A 16,494-nucleotide genomic window follows, 5' to 3' on the forward strand; every position below is an offset into this window, starting at 1 on the left:
GGACTTCAAGGTATACTACAAAGCTACAGTGATAAAAACAGTGTGGTATTGGAACAACAATAGAACTGTAGATCATTGGAACAGAACGGAAGATGCAGAAACAACTTTAAGAACATGCAATTCCTTGATCTTTAACAAAGGGGCCAAAACTTACACTGGAGGAAAGACAGCTTCTTTAACAAATGGTGCTGGAAAAACTGGATATCCATGTGCAGAAGATTGAATCTAGACCCATATGTCTCACCATGTACCAAACTAAAATCAAAATGGATCAACGATCTAAAGATTAAAACAGAAACACTTAATCTGCTTGAAGATACAATAGGTAAAACTCTTGAAGACATAGGCATAGCCAGAACTTTCTGAACAGAATCTCAATTGTACAAGAGATAACAGAAAGAAGCAACAAATGGGATCATACCAAGTTGAAAAGCTTCTTCACAGCAAAGGAAACAACCAACAGAGTGAAGAGACAAGCTAAAGAATGGGAAAAAATTGTGCCAGCTATTTCTGGAAAAGACTAATAGCTAGAATGTACAAAGGACTCAAAAAATAAGATCCCCAAAATAAAAGATCCAATCACAAAATAGGCAACTAAAACGTACAGTTCTCAGAATAAATACAAATGATCAGTAAACACATGAAAAAATGTTCAGTGTCTTTCACCATTAGAGGAATCCAAATTAAAATGACACTGATAACCCATTTTACTCCAGAAAGAATTGCTATCATCCAGAAAGCAGATAACGCAAATGCTGGCGAGACTGCAGGGGAAAAATAACCTTTCTATATTATCGGTGGGAATGTAAACTAGTACACCATTATTGAAATCAGTAGGGAGATTCCTCAAAAAACTAAAACAAGAAATTCCATTCAATCCAGCTATTTCTTTGCTAGGTATCATTCCTAAAGAGTTAATCATTATATTACAGTGACACATGTATACCCACATTTATAGCAGCACAATTCACAATAACTAAATCTTGGAAGTGGCCTATATGTCCATCAACAGATGCATGGATAAGTACAATGGAGTACTATTATGCCATAGAGAAGGATAAACTTAAATCATGGTAGGAAAATGGATGAAACCATAATGTTAAGTGAAATAAATCAGACACACAAGCTTAAATATGTCATGGTTTTCCTCATAAAAGAGACCCTAAATATAGAGTCAAATAAAAGATAGATACAGCAATGGGGAAAAAAGAAAGATGGGGCAGAGGACAGGAAACTAAGGGGAAAATGCAGCTGAGATAGAAAGGCAAGCAAGAGAACTTAATTAGGGTATGTTACGTACATGCACCAATTCTTCATGGTGAATGCAATGCTTATGCACCGCAAACATGACTAATGAAAAAATAAACGTTAACAAACACTATATCTTCGGGAACACAGTTCTATCTACCGGCTGGCCTCTCTGGGGACCTGGGGCCTGCAGTGTACAGAGATGAGAGGATGAGGTAGGGCCTAGGGGAGGAGTGGGGCTGAAGACACAGGTCGAACTGCAGAAGCCAGCTTAGGTCTGGGACAGGAAGTTCAGAACAGTCATCAGAATCAGGAACTCTGGGAGGGAGGAGCCACAGACTCTTGTTCCTCCACCAACCCCAGGTTCTAAAGGTGCTCGGCGTAAGTGGATAACCACATCCAGTGTATGGCGGGTCAGAAGCATCTGTGTTGGAACTGTGAATAATCTGTCTACTCATGCCAGGGTTCCCCACAGAAGGGGACCACGAGGACACAAGGGTGAGGTCCTATGGCAAGAAGCCAGGGCCTCAGTTACGGGGCTGGGCTCTGGACAGAATCACTCCAGAGAGAAACACAGCACTTGGTCGCACCCCTGAGCAGGCCCATTTCCAGGGTCTTTGCACCAAAGCAATCCGTGTGTGCACAGGGCCCCTTCCAGCATGCTAGATACAAGGCTGAGGCTGCCTACACGTCTCATGTCCCCATCTATCAGGCCCAGCTCAGGATGGGGTGGACCTGAGTGGGACCACGCACAGAAGGAAAACAGAGTGGAGAACAAAGATCTCTGTTCTCTCGGATACATCTCTACCTGAGAAGATGCTGGAGACCAACAGAGGTGTCTCTCCGGTCACAGGTGAAAGGACCTGCACAGCACCAACTTGAATTTCCCACTTGGCACTGGAAACCAGAGTAAGGTCTATCTTGGCAAAAATGGAGGGGAAATTAACAAAAAGTCTATTAAGTGGAGAGTTCCAGAGCCACCCCCAGCTGCGGGGCTCCACTTAGCCTATTGCCCAGTGACTCACCAGCTTATGAGCAATCCTCAGATGCCTGATTTGGAGGACTTACACACCCCGTAGAGGACAACTCTAATGCAATAAATCCAATGTCAGCAAGTGGGACACGGCTTAGCACATCACCCTGCAGCCTGCACAGGCTTCCTATCCCAGGCTCTCTGAGCTTGAGGTCCCTCACATCTGCACAGGCCCGTACGATGGTTGGACTTCCCGGTCCTTCTCCAGGGTGCAACCTGGAGATGTGGAACTATAACAGATCAGGCATCAGCTAGACCAAGACCTGAAGTCTGGTCCACAGAGGATGGAGGTTAGCTCAATACACCAAAGTGAGGGGTGGGATGAGAGCTCGACCCCAGGACTTCTTACTTCCTGCCAATGCATCTTCTCCACGGAAGCCCAGTGGATTAAGCAGAGGAGGGGAGCAGCCAAAAGAAATCCAGCCCTCCTGGTGTGAGTGGCCTCACCTGTGAGCCTTCCAAGGCGCCAGTGGAGGGTGATTTGAGGAAAGGCAAGGCCTGAGAGAGTAAGGCCTCAAGCAGGGCCTTTGAGATGAGGTTTCATGGAGAGCCGGGCTCCCTGAGCTCTGCTACCATCTTACTATTTGCCAACACGGACCATCCTGTGGTTGCTGGAGCCTCTTTGGGCCCTCTGAATTGAGGGGTAGGTTGGAGTTCCCATGTTAAGTATTGGCTGCCTGGGGTGGTACAAACTGCAACCAGTTCCACTTCCCCTGATTAGGGAACGGCCCCTGAGTTAGGGCACAGCAGGGCAGCTCAGATAGGGGAAGTTTACACTGCTCCTTCCTTTCCCCACCAATGCAGAGGAACTTACGCAGAGGGCAAGGTGATTCTGTCTTAGATTTAAACTCACTCATTGAAGGATTTACCTAGGAACTCCTGAGGGAGGTATCTAGAATTTGTTAAAGACATGTGGGGTGGAGTCTCAGGTCCTTAAACCGAAACTTCATCTAGTTTGCCGCATCTCCACGATCACCTAGCCACTGTCTTCTCAGTCTGCCACTTGCCAGGCAGGGAGAGAGGAGGCTGGCCCCAAGGCTGGCACTCAGGTTAGCTGGAATCAAGGGACTTGAACTTCCAGGGACCTTCAGGATTGTCTTCGCCCCATTTCACAGATGAGAAACCTAAGGTTCAAGCCAAAGTCTTTGCCTTGGGGCAATGAGAGTAAAGGGCCCCGAGTGGGCAACACTCTATCTCCCTGCATGGGTGATGTCCAGGAACTTTTGCTTGCTTAGAGCAGCCCCTCTGTTGGACAGCGACATTCTACGTATGTCCTGGTTAAGATGCCTGACTTGTGAGCAGATGTACCTCATGCCCACAGCTGCACACCCACCACCCCACCCCCACCCAACTGTCATCTGGAAATAAAATCCAGTGAAGCAGGTTGGTGCTTGTCCGACGGTATCCCTACATCACCCCAACGCACCAACTACATGGAGAAGTGCTTTCATCTTACTATTTTTATTTTGCACTATAAAAAAACAACAAGGACAATCAGTAACATACTGCTTTTCTTCACATTCACATGGGTTTTAGGAAATTATTGCCTTTTCCCCTGGAGAAATAACCTAAACCGAAAGGAAGTACCACACTGCAAAATCTGTAAATCCCAGAAGTCAGTAGCTTGAAGATAACCCCAGGGGCAGGGAGAAAAATAAGTGTCACAAGAGATGAGACACAAGCACACAGAGGGACACAGCAGGCGAAGAGTGACTGTTTTCAGTGCCACTGATCTGGAACACACAGTGGGCTCTCTCTTCTCCAGGCACCCACTGCCACCACCTCAAAGAGGTGATTTTAGTTTATGGTCTGAAAACTTTGCACATGACACCAGTTGCTCCCAAGAGAGACGCAAGGAGACAGGTTCAAGTAGGAGTCAGAATCATGCCAAAGTCCAAGGTCAGGGGAGAAACCCACAGCGAAAAAGACACCCAGGAGAGTCAACATCTGGCACCTTCCATCAGTTGCCTCCCCTGGGTCCAAAAAGAACCCCTAAAACATTTCAGGGTTTCCACTGGCATACACGTCGTATCCCTACAAACCCAAGAGGGTTGCTCTCCTGACATGGCGGGGATCAGCTTATGCCCTAAAGCAACAAAGACAGACACGGACACTGCCAAAGTTCAAAAAATAAGGTGGAAATTGTGCTTCCTTCAGGATGAATTGGCTTTGTAACTGCCTTTTCTCCTAGTCCAGCAACTTCTCCCCGCTACGTTGCTGCAGGTATTTATTGCCTTATGCTTGAAATGAAAAGGCGAATTCTGAGGTGCGAGGACTGGGCCGTCCTGAGAGGGCAGGGGGTCTGGAAGTACAGTAGTGAGCACACACTGTGCTACCCTAATGGCTTGGCCTTCCTTCGGTCCCAAGGACCTGTCCTCGAGGTCAGGCTGAAGTTCATCTGTGCTGCAAGCCTGCGGGCCCCTCACTGCCTCAGTGGGGCAGTGTGACAGAGAGAGGTCTTCAGTAGTGCACAGGAATGAAATGTCCACAAACTTGAACAAAGTCACAGTTGCTCCTGGGGCTGGGCCGGGACCCCATCCAAGTCTCAGCAGGACGTGGCTGTGGCCACAGGACTCCTGTGGAGCTCCGTGACCGTCGAGAGCGGGGGCACTGGTGCCAGCACCGAGGTAGGGAATGCGCAGTAAGCGCCCTGCATGTCAGGGCTCAAAGTCTGCAAATGGTCTATAAATGAGGAGCCTGCCGCCTCCCCTTGGCAGGAGGGAGGCCGGGGGTTGGGCGTGGAAGGCAGGATCTCAGATTCGTACTGGAGGAGCTGGCCCATGAAGCCGAAGTTGGGTGAGATCACGCTCCTCCTCTGCTTGATGTAATCAAAGGCCTCCTTCAGGCGGAACTGCTTGGTCTTCATGAGGTAAGCCATGCAGATAGTGGGCGACCGGGAGACCCCAGCCTCACAGTGGACCAGGACCTTGCCTCCCTTTTCCCGGACACAGTCTGAAAGGAAGAAAGGCGTGGGAATGCGATCAAACCGGAATCTGGAGGCAATGTTAAAGCATGAGAACTGAACGTTGACATGACCTAGTTACCACACCATGAAGCCTGTGCAGGAGCTATGGTCCTATGAGATCTGCCAGTCTTCCGCATCCCCTGGTGAGGATAGAGCTTGTGGGGTCTCACTAAGGTCTGTCCCCTTGTGACCCTCCTAGCCTCTCAAAGTGCTAGGACTACAGGATTATGCCACTACACCCACTCCGGGAGTGCCATCTTAATTTGAGTTCCACTGACAAGGTTCAGGATGGCACTGGAAAATCCCTGGAATTTTATGCATATTTTTATTGGGTATGCCTATCTTTCTAAGAGCATCCCAGATTCAAAGGCTGACTTGGAGTGGAAATTCTTGCCTCCCCAGGTTTGATTCTAATAGCGATGACCCAGCCAGCCCCCACTGTGGTAGAGACCTTCCGGTCTCCCTGGGTACCCTGTCTTGCTGTGCCAGGGCAAGATGCTTGGCTCAGGTCCCAGGCTTCTCACAAAAAAACAGACGATAAATAATGCCCGGCCACTAATTATAGCCCTGGCTAAGTGACACTTGCTGGATGGGCAATACAAATGGCTTTTGCAAACTCCATCTTGCTCAACAATGGGAGTAACTGCTATAAAGTGGCCACCATGGGTTGGCACTCTTTAGCTCAATATGACAAAAGGAGGGGCCACCCCTTTCCTTGTCCTACCCCTCCCAGCAGAACAGAATGGCAGCTTTTGAGAATGGGAAAGGGTGAAAGGTGAATACGTATCAAACCAAAACCACAAAAAATACAGTCTCTCCAACTCCCTCTCTTGCTAAGGAGGAAACAATTACATCACAGGAAGTTAGCTATCGCTGGTACTCTGTTAGGCCACACTATGCAAAAACAAAGATTTCTGGAGGGGGAAAACGTCAGCCCTCTCACTACCCTCCACCCACCTGCTCTAAGTTCAAGAAGTTTGCAAATGAGTCTGCAACATCTAAAAGTAAAAAATTTCTAAAGGGACAGGGAGGAACCCCACAGAGTCCCCATTTAATCAAAAAAAAACCCAGAGCACACCCAGGGTGGTTCATTAGCAGTACTCCAGTTAAGTACAAATAAACCTCCCAAAATAAAAATCCTTGTACACTGGTTCAAAGAGGAGACCCAGGTCCCTAGGATTACAGTCACGCCTCTTATTCTCCTTTGCTCTTCTGTTTGGCTTCCTCTGGGATGCAGCTTTTAGCAGGCCCTGTACCACACCTGTGAATGCAAAGGGCCTGGAATGCACTGCTTCTGGAACCCTCTACACCTCAGGGGCCTGCCTTGCACATGACCCTCTTCCTTTGGAAGGGGTCAGTGCACATTTCCACACAGGGCCCTCTGTCCTCCTCCACTGCAGGGCAGGGCATCTGGAAAAATGCACCCTGTGCTTTTGAAACACTGTGGGCTGTGTGGCTGTGTACACAAACACAGGTACAACACACACACATAGGATGGCGAGGGATGGTTCTGAGAACTGGCTGGGGACAGGTTTTGTGACCTCATGCAGTAGCTATCTGGGTGATTCAACAGCAGGCTGGGAATGGCAAGTTCTTCCCAGGGCCAGGGAGGACAAGTCAAGGGTTTCTGCCTGGAGACCATCATTCTGGCTGCCTCTCAGGCTCCAAAGGGATGATCTAGCCCACAGGCTCAAGGGCGCAAGGAGGATAGGCCTGGCCTTTTGTCTCTGCTGCGTTTCTTGTGCAGTGGAAACTGTGTGGTGAGCACAGGGCCTACCACATGGCTGAAGAGGGCCCTTTAATCACTACCTGCACTAAGGAATGACCGCTGTGCCCAACACCTGCCTTTTTGCTTCCGACATCTCATGAGATAAGATGCAGGAAGATCATGTCCATTCCAACAACCATGCGGGCTGAAGAGAGAAGGCTTCTGAAGTCGAAGGCACAGCCATAAGGCCAGGAGTGCTACTTGCAAATCTGAGTCAAAAAAAAAGCAAGCCAGGCCAGCCCCCAGGAATGGGGATGGAGGGAGTGGGAAGAGGTCCCATGGGAGAACATGCCAGGCTACCTGAGTACCTGGAAACCCCGAGGCCAAAGCCGTTTTCAGACAGAGGGGCCAGAAGCCAAAGCTCACGCGTGAGCTTGTACAATGGAATAACGACAACTGCCTCATAAGAATGCAGAAAGGATGCAAAGATGCCAAATTTTCTATGTGCAAAGCACAGAGCTTGAGTCAAAAGCTATCTGTAATCCAAAATTAGCTGAAAATGCAAAACAAATTGCCTCCAAAGCCGCCTGCCAAAAGCGTGGATAGCTACGGGGCCCTTGGGGCTCGGTGCGTAAGTAGTGCTCTCTCTCCATCCTTCTGTTTGCTTTTAAAAATACCCCAACCTACGTAGCAGCACAGCGAGGGAAGTTCTTCCCCCGCTTTCCCCATGTGGAGCAGTACACACAGACACGCTCTGCTCCCGTGCAGCTAGAAACAGTAACAAGAGTGCCACTCGGTACTGCCCGAAAATGGTATTAATTCATTTATCTTGCAAATCCAAGCTCCTATTAATAGGATCTCAGGTTGTCCCCTCTGCCTTTTTGGTGGCTGCTCTGTCCTTGGTTCCAGCTTTTAGTGGGTACACACACAAGACACTTGGCTTCTTTCACGGAATACAGCCTCCATCAGGACCTCAAAAGCCAAAACTGTGTGCTCCAACGGGGCTCTCAGGGTCGCGGAGGGAAGGTGGCTGAACCTACCGATGAAGTCTATTGCTTCCTGAAAGTGGGAGCTAATGTCAGCGGTATGGCTGTCTTCCACAGGGATCCACTTGTAGTGTAGATGGGTTGTGCAGGCCTCTGAGGTCCGGCGGGAGACATTCAGCAGGGCTGTGATGTGCAGGTTGGCGAGGAACTCGCACTTGGATGCATGGTAGGCACTTCCAAGGTAGAGGAAGGGAAGGATTTCGACTGGGCTGCCCTGGAAATACGGACAAAAACAACCAGGAAATATCGGATGAGCTTGCTCATTTGAGAGAAGAAAAAAAACAACTCTGACCTATTTGTTTTTTAAGGTGGGAGGTTCCCTTTCTGGTTTCCAGGTAGAGAGAGTTCAGAGCCAGGGCAATTCAGCCAAGAGCGTGGGTGGCACCTTCATCCTGGCAAACTCTCTGCCCTGCGTGACTGCCTTGTGACTCAGTGACAGCAAAACCCAAATGGCCCAGAGTTTCGTTTTTTTGCACACACCGAGGCGGCTGGCACTGCCAGCAGCCTTCCTGCACTAGCAGGAGAGGTAGTGTGGTGTGACAGGAAGCGCGGAGAGTCCCAGGGCAAGCGCTTGAACCTCGGCAATCCTGGTTTCTCCAGAGAGAAAATGAAGACGTGTTTGGCAAGGCAAGCCCCCTCCTTCACATCCCGACATTTGGTACTTCACCAATCCTAAGAGACACCGCTGATCCTAGGACAATCCAGTTTTAGCGATGGTAAACCACGGCCCCACCCCGAAAGTGTACTTCTTAGAATTGAAAACAACTATAACCTACCCAGAATCTGTAGACTAAGAAAAGCTGTTAGACCACAGGCAGAGGGGCTTCCCCCACCCCTGACCTTCACATGGGGCCCTGGTATTCTGAGAGAGGTTTACACTGTCACCCACACATCGGTTGTCTCGCCAGGAGGATCTAGACGAAGGGAGAACCGGAGGCTAGCACCCCAATCGACACGGAGAACGGCCAGCTCACTGGACTCTGGCAGTGTGAGCATTTACAGTGTCCTCGGGTCCCAAGAAAAAGCCAGTGATAGTTGGAACAACAGGAGCCCCCAGAGATTCAGAGGAAATGCTGGGCGGGGGGGACAGTCACTGTGCTGTTGAGAGTCTTTCCCATGCCATCCATCCATTTCCTGTCTATTTCCCGTCCTGGAATAAGAGTGGAACGGAAACGCCCAAGGAAAGGGGATGTGACGGAGTCAGCGCAGGCAGTTCTCAATCTACCCAGCACCTGCTGTGTGCTTTTGCCTCGCTGACAAGTGTTTAAGCAAAAGCTAATTCAGCCACTTAGAAGAAAGTTAGACCATTTTACACAAGGTAAAAAATAACAACAAGCAGTATTTTTATTAGTATCTACAGTGGCCAGCACCTGGGCTTAACACTTTAGAGCCGTGATGGCAAACCTTTTAGAGCTTTCAGTGGCAACAAATAGCTGGCTGCAGCATGCCTGCCACAGGCTCAACACCACTGCAACAGAGGTACTGATACTGTATTAATGTCACAACAAATCTGTGAGGTGGGGCTGGGGATTTAGCTCAGCGGCAAAGCACCTGCTGGCAAGCGCAAGGTCGTGAGTTCGGTCCCTGGTACCGGAGAAAAGCCAAAAAAAAAAAAGAACAAAACAAATCTGTGAGGTGGGTAACATTATTCCCATTTTACATGTGCGTGACTTGAGGCTCAGGTGGGATTAAATAACGTGCCTGTGTCAGAGCTAGGCAGCATTGGAGCTGGGATTGACACCCAAATCTGGCTGCTTAAAATGAGCTGCATGCAAGGCATTATCCAAGTACGTGGCAACATGATCAGTATGAGAATATACATGAGAATTTCATACAAAAAATACTTTTCTCTTTCTCCTTGACATCTCTGAACTCCTATCCCATACGTACTGAACAGCTTTCCCAGTGATATTATGGCCCCAAGGTTAAATAATTCCAGCACTCAGATGGCTGAGGCAGGAGGACGGCCAAGAGTTTGGGAGTGTGAGGTCTGCCTGAACTACACAGCAACACCTTGTCTCAAACCAAACCAAACCGAACTAAACCGAACCGAACCAAACCGAACCAAGTCCATCACCAGCAAGAAACCAAAGAGAAAAGAACCTGGACTTCAGCATCAGAGAGAACAGCTGTTGGTCAATTTCCAGCCCACATTTCCTACTTGCTATGACCTTGGGCAGCTTTGTTGACCTCTGAACCTTATTCATTAACTAGAAATAACAATGCCTACCCTAATAGGATAACTGGTACGACATAAGTAAGATGATAGATGCATTAAAACCTGGCACACTATGTAGCCATCATTTCTGAGGCCAAAGAATAAACAAACAGAACATGAGCCTTCTCTGCCTGGTGAACACACAGGGAAAATAGAGAGACCAGCCAATCCCAGTGAGTCTGTGCTGGCCTGAGCAGCCCACTCCCTGGTCCCCACTCCCCACTGGTTAGAAACCAGGAACACAGCAGAGGTGACAGGGGTCAGAGAGCCAAGTTCACCTTTGCTCAGCCACGGACCAGCTCTGGATCCCCATCAATGGGACTGAGAGCCTGCCCCTCTAAGGAACAGGCTGGATAGCTGGCTCCAATCTCTGCTGTTCCCAAAGGCCTGGAACGCTACCACACCTAGGATCGGATCTGACTTCCCCACGAGCTTAGCCCAACATGCCCCTTACACTGTCATTTCTTTCCCTTTCTGCGTCTTCCCTTTAGACTCAAGAGGAAGACACCCAAGGCCTCCAGAAACCCTAAAGGTTAACTCGGCCTCGCCTAGCTTTCTTTGCACAGATGCGCTTCTAGGAAGTAGCACTTGGGGGTTCCCCAGAAGTCCTGAAGACACATCAGACCTCCCCGCCCATCACTTGGCCAAAGGTCTGCCATGCTTTCACAACACACTGCCAATTCTTATTTCTCTTTCACTTTCAGAGAAATGAAGGGGAAATACAACCTCAACAAACAAAAATAGCAACCTAGCTAGGTCAGAAGCTCATGGATGTAAAGCCAAGGGTTCATCATCCAGGGTGAAGATTTTTCACAAAGGAATATAAACAGAATCATAAACCTGGCACCTGGCCAAGCCACTAGGCCTCCTGACCAAGGATCCCATTCAAGACCAGGTCAACCTGGTTGTACTTGGAAGTCTGTCTCCAGCAGCAGAGTTCTGGCTGCGGCAGGGAGCAGGCATTTTTGGTAGGATCTGGAAAAATAAGGCTTCCTTCTTAGATTTTGGCTATGTTCTTAGTTTTGGAAGAAATCTGAAGAGCTCCTCCCACCAAGTCAGATGGCCAGGCCAGAGGGGAAAGAAGGTTCTGAAAGAAACCAAACCAAGGGCTTAAGAGAAGGGAGTTCTGCGCGTGAGCTTGCTGCAGGTCTCTTTGCAGATCAATCACACCATGAGTCACGGCAGTTTTTCTCCTCTGAAATGGCAAAGTGTGTTTTGAGCTCTGGTTTCTGCCAGATCTGGATTCTCATCCACCTTTCCCCTAGCCTCCGACATTGTTCTAGGTAACCCGGAGTTGTCACAAAGCACAATTCTTTGAAGGTTAAAAAAAAAACCTCAGATGTGAGCAGAAACATAAAGCCGCCTAGTGTTTCTTGATCTCTCAGATCAGAATGCACAGAACTGTAAGTATCAGAAACCCTCAGGAGGGGCCGGGGATACAGCTCAGGGGCACAAGCACCTGCCAAGCAAGTAGAAGGTCCTGAGTTCGATTCCCTCTACCAAAATAAACAAAGAAAGAACCCCCCAGTGGCCTTTTCAGCCATCCAAACAGGAGTTTCCCTGTAGCATCAACCTCTTCCCCACCCTGACTCAGTTAAAGCTGCCAAGAAGACACAACATAACAGGTAAGGGTTTGGTATACAGAAACTGCAAAGCATGAACAATTATAAAAAAGAACAGGCAGCCTAAAGTCAGTTATGGAACCTCTTCAACAAAACCTCAACCTTTTTTTTTTTTTTTTTTTTTTGGTGAAGCTTGTCTGAACCTCCCAAGCCAGTGAGTAATAATGTAATGTATCTTTCACTTCCCCTTTTCTCCAGAAGCTGTCCGGCATCCTGTGGCTTGCTTGCTCTTGTCAGCTTGTTTGCTGGAAGGATGCCCATTTATCCTTGGATGGGAACTCAAGTTGGCAAGCAACAGAGACTCTCAAAGCTGGAGGATGGTGCCAGCACCCTGATCCACAAAGAACGAACCTCCGTTGCCAAGCAGGGAAAGGAGGTGTCAGGGTGCTGAGGAAGGAAGGGAGACAGGAACTACACACCACGCACCTGGTCATAGGCTGGCCTGTAGTTGACGCTCAGCACGGGTTTTCCACACTGGCTAAGGAGGGCTCTCTCACTTTCGATCTTCTCCTGTGACGTGGGCTTTACGTCCACACAACACTCAGGATATTCTGAATAGAAGGTCTCATATCCCCCTACAAAAAACAAAAGAACAAAGAAAAACTTACACACGTATAATCACTGGTTTCTCAGACTATCAGAAAATACTCTGGTGTAGAAAACAAATTAAGTGAACATTAACTCTGGTCATGTAAAAATTTAGCAAAATCACCAGTTTTAGACTAGAAGTGAGTTACACACACACACACTCTCACTCTCTCTCCCCTCCCTCTCCCTCCCCTAACCGGCTATAGCTCAGAGAAGCAATGATTAACTTGTGCCTGTCAGCGGCACCTCAAACTGTGAAAGGCACTATCTAGCATCTGGCAAATATTAACCAAATCCTCCCAGAAAACAAAACCAATTTTCTCTCTTGCTTATCTAAAATTGATGGTGTGATTCGGCAAGATTTCATTAATTTACAAGAAGATTCCTAAACTGGTTTCTTCCCCAGCCCAGTATGCTATAAGCAGAATTATGGATGGTACCATACCATTCATACTTAGGGGGTCCACATGAGGCTTTTGTGGGGGGGGGCAGTGAAACAGCCTTGCCTTTCTCTCCCTCAAGGTGCTAAGTACACTGCTGACAATCCCTTCTATAGGTTCAGTTTAGGGGCATCCATCAAGTTAATTACTTTCTAAACAAATGGTAGGAATGAGGATTTCTCAACTTAATTCTCAGCCCCCATTAAGTAAAAACTGTCTCTATCTGCTTGGGACCAGCTACCCTTTCTAACATATTTATTACCCTCCTTTCCTGACCTTTGCTCTCCCAGGCCCCCCACTGGTATCTCAACTACTGGCATGAAAGAATCCCAGTGTTACATTTAAACGTCGCCAGATAGATTAAAGGTTAAAACTGGCTCGGCCACAGAGCTGTGCCTATATGAATAGGCTTTAGAAGGATCAGATGAAAAACCAGCCTGGGGATCCTCGGAAGGCCAAGGGCTTGCCAGTGGAATGCCCATAACTTAACCTGGCAATTTCATGATTTTACTGAAAGACATGACAGTGTACAGAGAAGAACATAAGGCCAACTTCCCAAGTTCCTGGCCTAGCAGGCCACACTCTGCTTCCCACCCAGGGCAAACAAACACACTTCCATCTTTCGGAACCAAGAGAATTCTCTTGGTGTCAAACCATCGATTAAATATTCTTTCTGAGATTATGTCATTTCGAAAAATGAGTCTTTCTTCTGTCTTTTGATATGGTGAAACCCAACCCTCAGTGGAGGGCCTGCTGGCTTTTCTAAACCCCTGCAGTCGACAAATGGTTAATGGATTACATGACAGGCTCCAACTCCCTCCCAGAAGCCAGCAGCCAATTCCTAGAATGAGTCATCTTGCCATTACTGCTTCCTCTCAGCTCGCTGGAACTGCCCCCGCCCCATTTAGTATATACTCCCCTGTGGTCACTTCAACAAATAGCCCACTGCACCTTCCCGGATGAGCTTCTGATCCTCCACAGTGACCATGTTTCCTGTCATGATGACAAGAGCCTGGCTGGGGGCTCAGGAGGCGGGCAGAGGGGGAGGCTTTGGTGGCTTAACTCTCTGCTTCTGTACCCAGCCTCCTTCCCTTCTAGGAAACAGAAGGAATGCCAGACGCTTACACCAGCTCACACCTTCCTTGGTCAGTAAACTACCTGATTGTTTCCCACATTCACGCCTGTGCCATTCTGGGGTTCTGAGAGGAAAGGAAAAATGAGTGATTTGGGAAGGGAATTAGGAGGCGAGGTGCCCAAGCCCTCCCAAACTTTGAGATGAGCTTGGGAAAGAAGAGCCTTCAGGCCATCCCATCCCTAGGTTTTAAACAGACCACTTAAGAGCTGGCTCCTGGGAGGGCCTCAGAGGTGTGGATGGGGGAGGGGTCCTGCCTGCCTGTTGACAAAATAAGGCCTGCAGACGAGGAGTCTGCCTCAAAGGTTGAGGGACAGATAAACAGGGCCCTGCCTCTTTAAACTGGGGTCAGAAGGAGATTAGATGGTCTCTGTCCTCCACCCACTCCCACTCCCGTCAGAGGTATGGAGATAGAACATTCCTCTCTGGTGTCTCACTCTCATTGCAGTTCTTAGGGCTGTTTCAAGCTTTCTCAGAGTGAGTCTGCTTTCAATCACCAACAAATTGCAGGCGAAGAGGTGGTACACAGACACTATATAAAAATAAGCACTGGCCATGTGATTCAAGAATCACCGTCTCGCTCCAGTGAGTTTGTCTGGAGAGAGGATTATGGAAAGTGTAAAAGGCACTGCCCCAAGATCCGAACGCCACTAGATTAAAACCTGAACTTGTATATGGTGTATCTGGACACGAGTTAGATAAAGAGATAAAGGGACTGTCCAGTGACAGCCATTTGAATTGTAATAGTGTTGTAAAGGTAGCAATTTCTACTGAACTTTCAAATGCATGGAACTTTTGACCTGGCAATTCTTGATTTTAATGAAAGATAAGTCACTGAACATGTAAAAACCTATGACTGGGACAGCTTCTATCACACTGCTTCAAACAGTAAGGCTTGAAGCAACCTACAGCCACCGCTAGGGGCCATCACCACTAGCGAAGGGTCCTGTACTCTCTGATGGGGGTAAGTCTCCAAGATGCAGCTGGGTGAAAGGCAGGCACAGGTATTTAATTCATTCATCTGTAAGGACACTTGTGGGGAACTATCTGAGGATGAATAAGAAATAGCTGGTGGCTGTCTCCAGGGGTGGAACTGTGTTCTATGGTGTGTGGAAGACCCGCTTTTCATGGTACAGTGCTGGTTCAAATTTTCACCTGGGTATGTTACCCCATTAAAAAAATTTTTTAATGTAATTTTCCTGAGTCTACAGAGCTACCTACTTCCTGTGGCAAGGATTTGTAAACCGACAGCATAGCCCCCATGAAGAGGGGCGGGGGGCACAGGGCGCCCTAGGAATGGTTTCCTGGTGTGTACCTTTCAAGCCACTGGGGAAGCAGAAGGCTCTCCCACCCCAAGTACAGGAGACAAAATCACACCTTTCACACCTCTAAAGAGAGGTGGAGAAGGCCTTCCTTCCACCTCCTGGGGGCTGGGGCTGCAGGCTCTGTTATCGCCCCAAAAGGATCAACAAAGGTCAGCCAGCAAGAGGTGCTAATAGAAGGGGAGCTGCTCACGAGCCTCTGGAATCATCCCGGCCTGCTCCTGGCTTGCCTGTGTGTGAAATTCCCCAAGTAGCACGGCATCAGACAGGGTCCTAACTCTCAACTCGCTGCACCTGAGTTCTGAATCTTATTAGTTACAGCCTTGGGACTCTGCCCGGGCTGGGGGCTGTTAAGCTCTCTCCCATACATCTGAGGCAGAAGCAGTCACGAAAAGTAGCTAGAAATCAACCTATGGAATTTATCACCCACCCGCAAAGAGAAACCAAAGTTATCTCCCCAGCAGGTGAGACGAGCAGGCCTGTGGCAGCTAAGGTTACAGAACTTCTACACACCTCTCCTAGGTTCGGGCTGACCTGGCTGCGGCTTCCCACCGGGCCAGGCAGTACACTCGGCTCAGGACCTGTCCCAGGGATAATCCCAGCCCGGGGAAGAGGTGAAAGGGATGGGAAATGTATCAGGTCCAAAACGAGGCCTAGGAGGGGAGGAGAGGAGACCGGAGGAAAACAATAAAAAGCAATAAAACGGAAGTAGAAAGGAAGGGAAGGGTCTCGCTAAAGTCAAAAAGGCAAGCGCAGACGGCAAAGCCAGCCTCAGGGACTGGCAACTGTGTAGGCGGGAGAAGGGGACACCCGGCGCCTAGGGGAATGGGGCTGGACCTGCCGATCCCGCCAGACCTATCCGGAAGGCTCCGAGCCCTGCCCCCAGCGACAGCGGCGGCCCTAGAGTCACGCTCGCGCCCGGCACGAGCCGACGTCCCCCAGATTACTAAGGAGCACCCCCAGCAGCCCACCCGGCCCCACCCGGCCTGGCGCACAGACAGGCTGCCAGACGCTTTCGAGGAACGCGGCTGGGGAGGGGGAAGCTCCGGGCGCTGACGCTGGCAGTGCCCTCCCCAGAGCGCGGCCAAGCGGGCGCGCAGGCTCCGGGATGCCAGACTCCCCTCGGCCCGGCGGTGGGAGGGCGGCGGCGCGGGGAGCGCAGCCCAGGGCCC

The 16,494-nt window shown here is 49.2% G+C and overlaps 1 protein-coding gene across 1 annotated transcript in view; it reads right to left on the reverse strand.

Annotated features, from left to right (window-relative positions):
- Positions 1-3,723: 3,723 nt before the first annotated feature.
- Positions 3,724-16,494, reverse strand: part of Dusp5 (dual specificity phosphatase 5) — a gene marked incomplete in the record, with an annotated part of 13,391 nt that continues 620 nt past the window's right edge. Inside the window, 3 exon segments of the mRNA XM_013504121.1 lie at positions 3,724-5,233; positions 7,995-8,214; positions 12,267-12,415. Coding sequence (XP_013359575.1) covers positions 4,827-5,233; positions 7,995-8,214; positions 12,267-12,415 — 776 coding nt within the window.

This window comes from Chinchilla lanigera, unplaced genomic scaffold, assembly GCF_000276665.1.
Source record: "Chinchilla lanigera isolate Chin_1 unplaced genomic scaffold, ChiLan1.0 scaffold00084, whole genome shotgun sequence".
NCBI classification, from domain to species: Eukaryota; Metazoa; Chordata; class Mammalia; order Rodentia; family Chinchillidae; genus Chinchilla; species Chinchilla lanigera.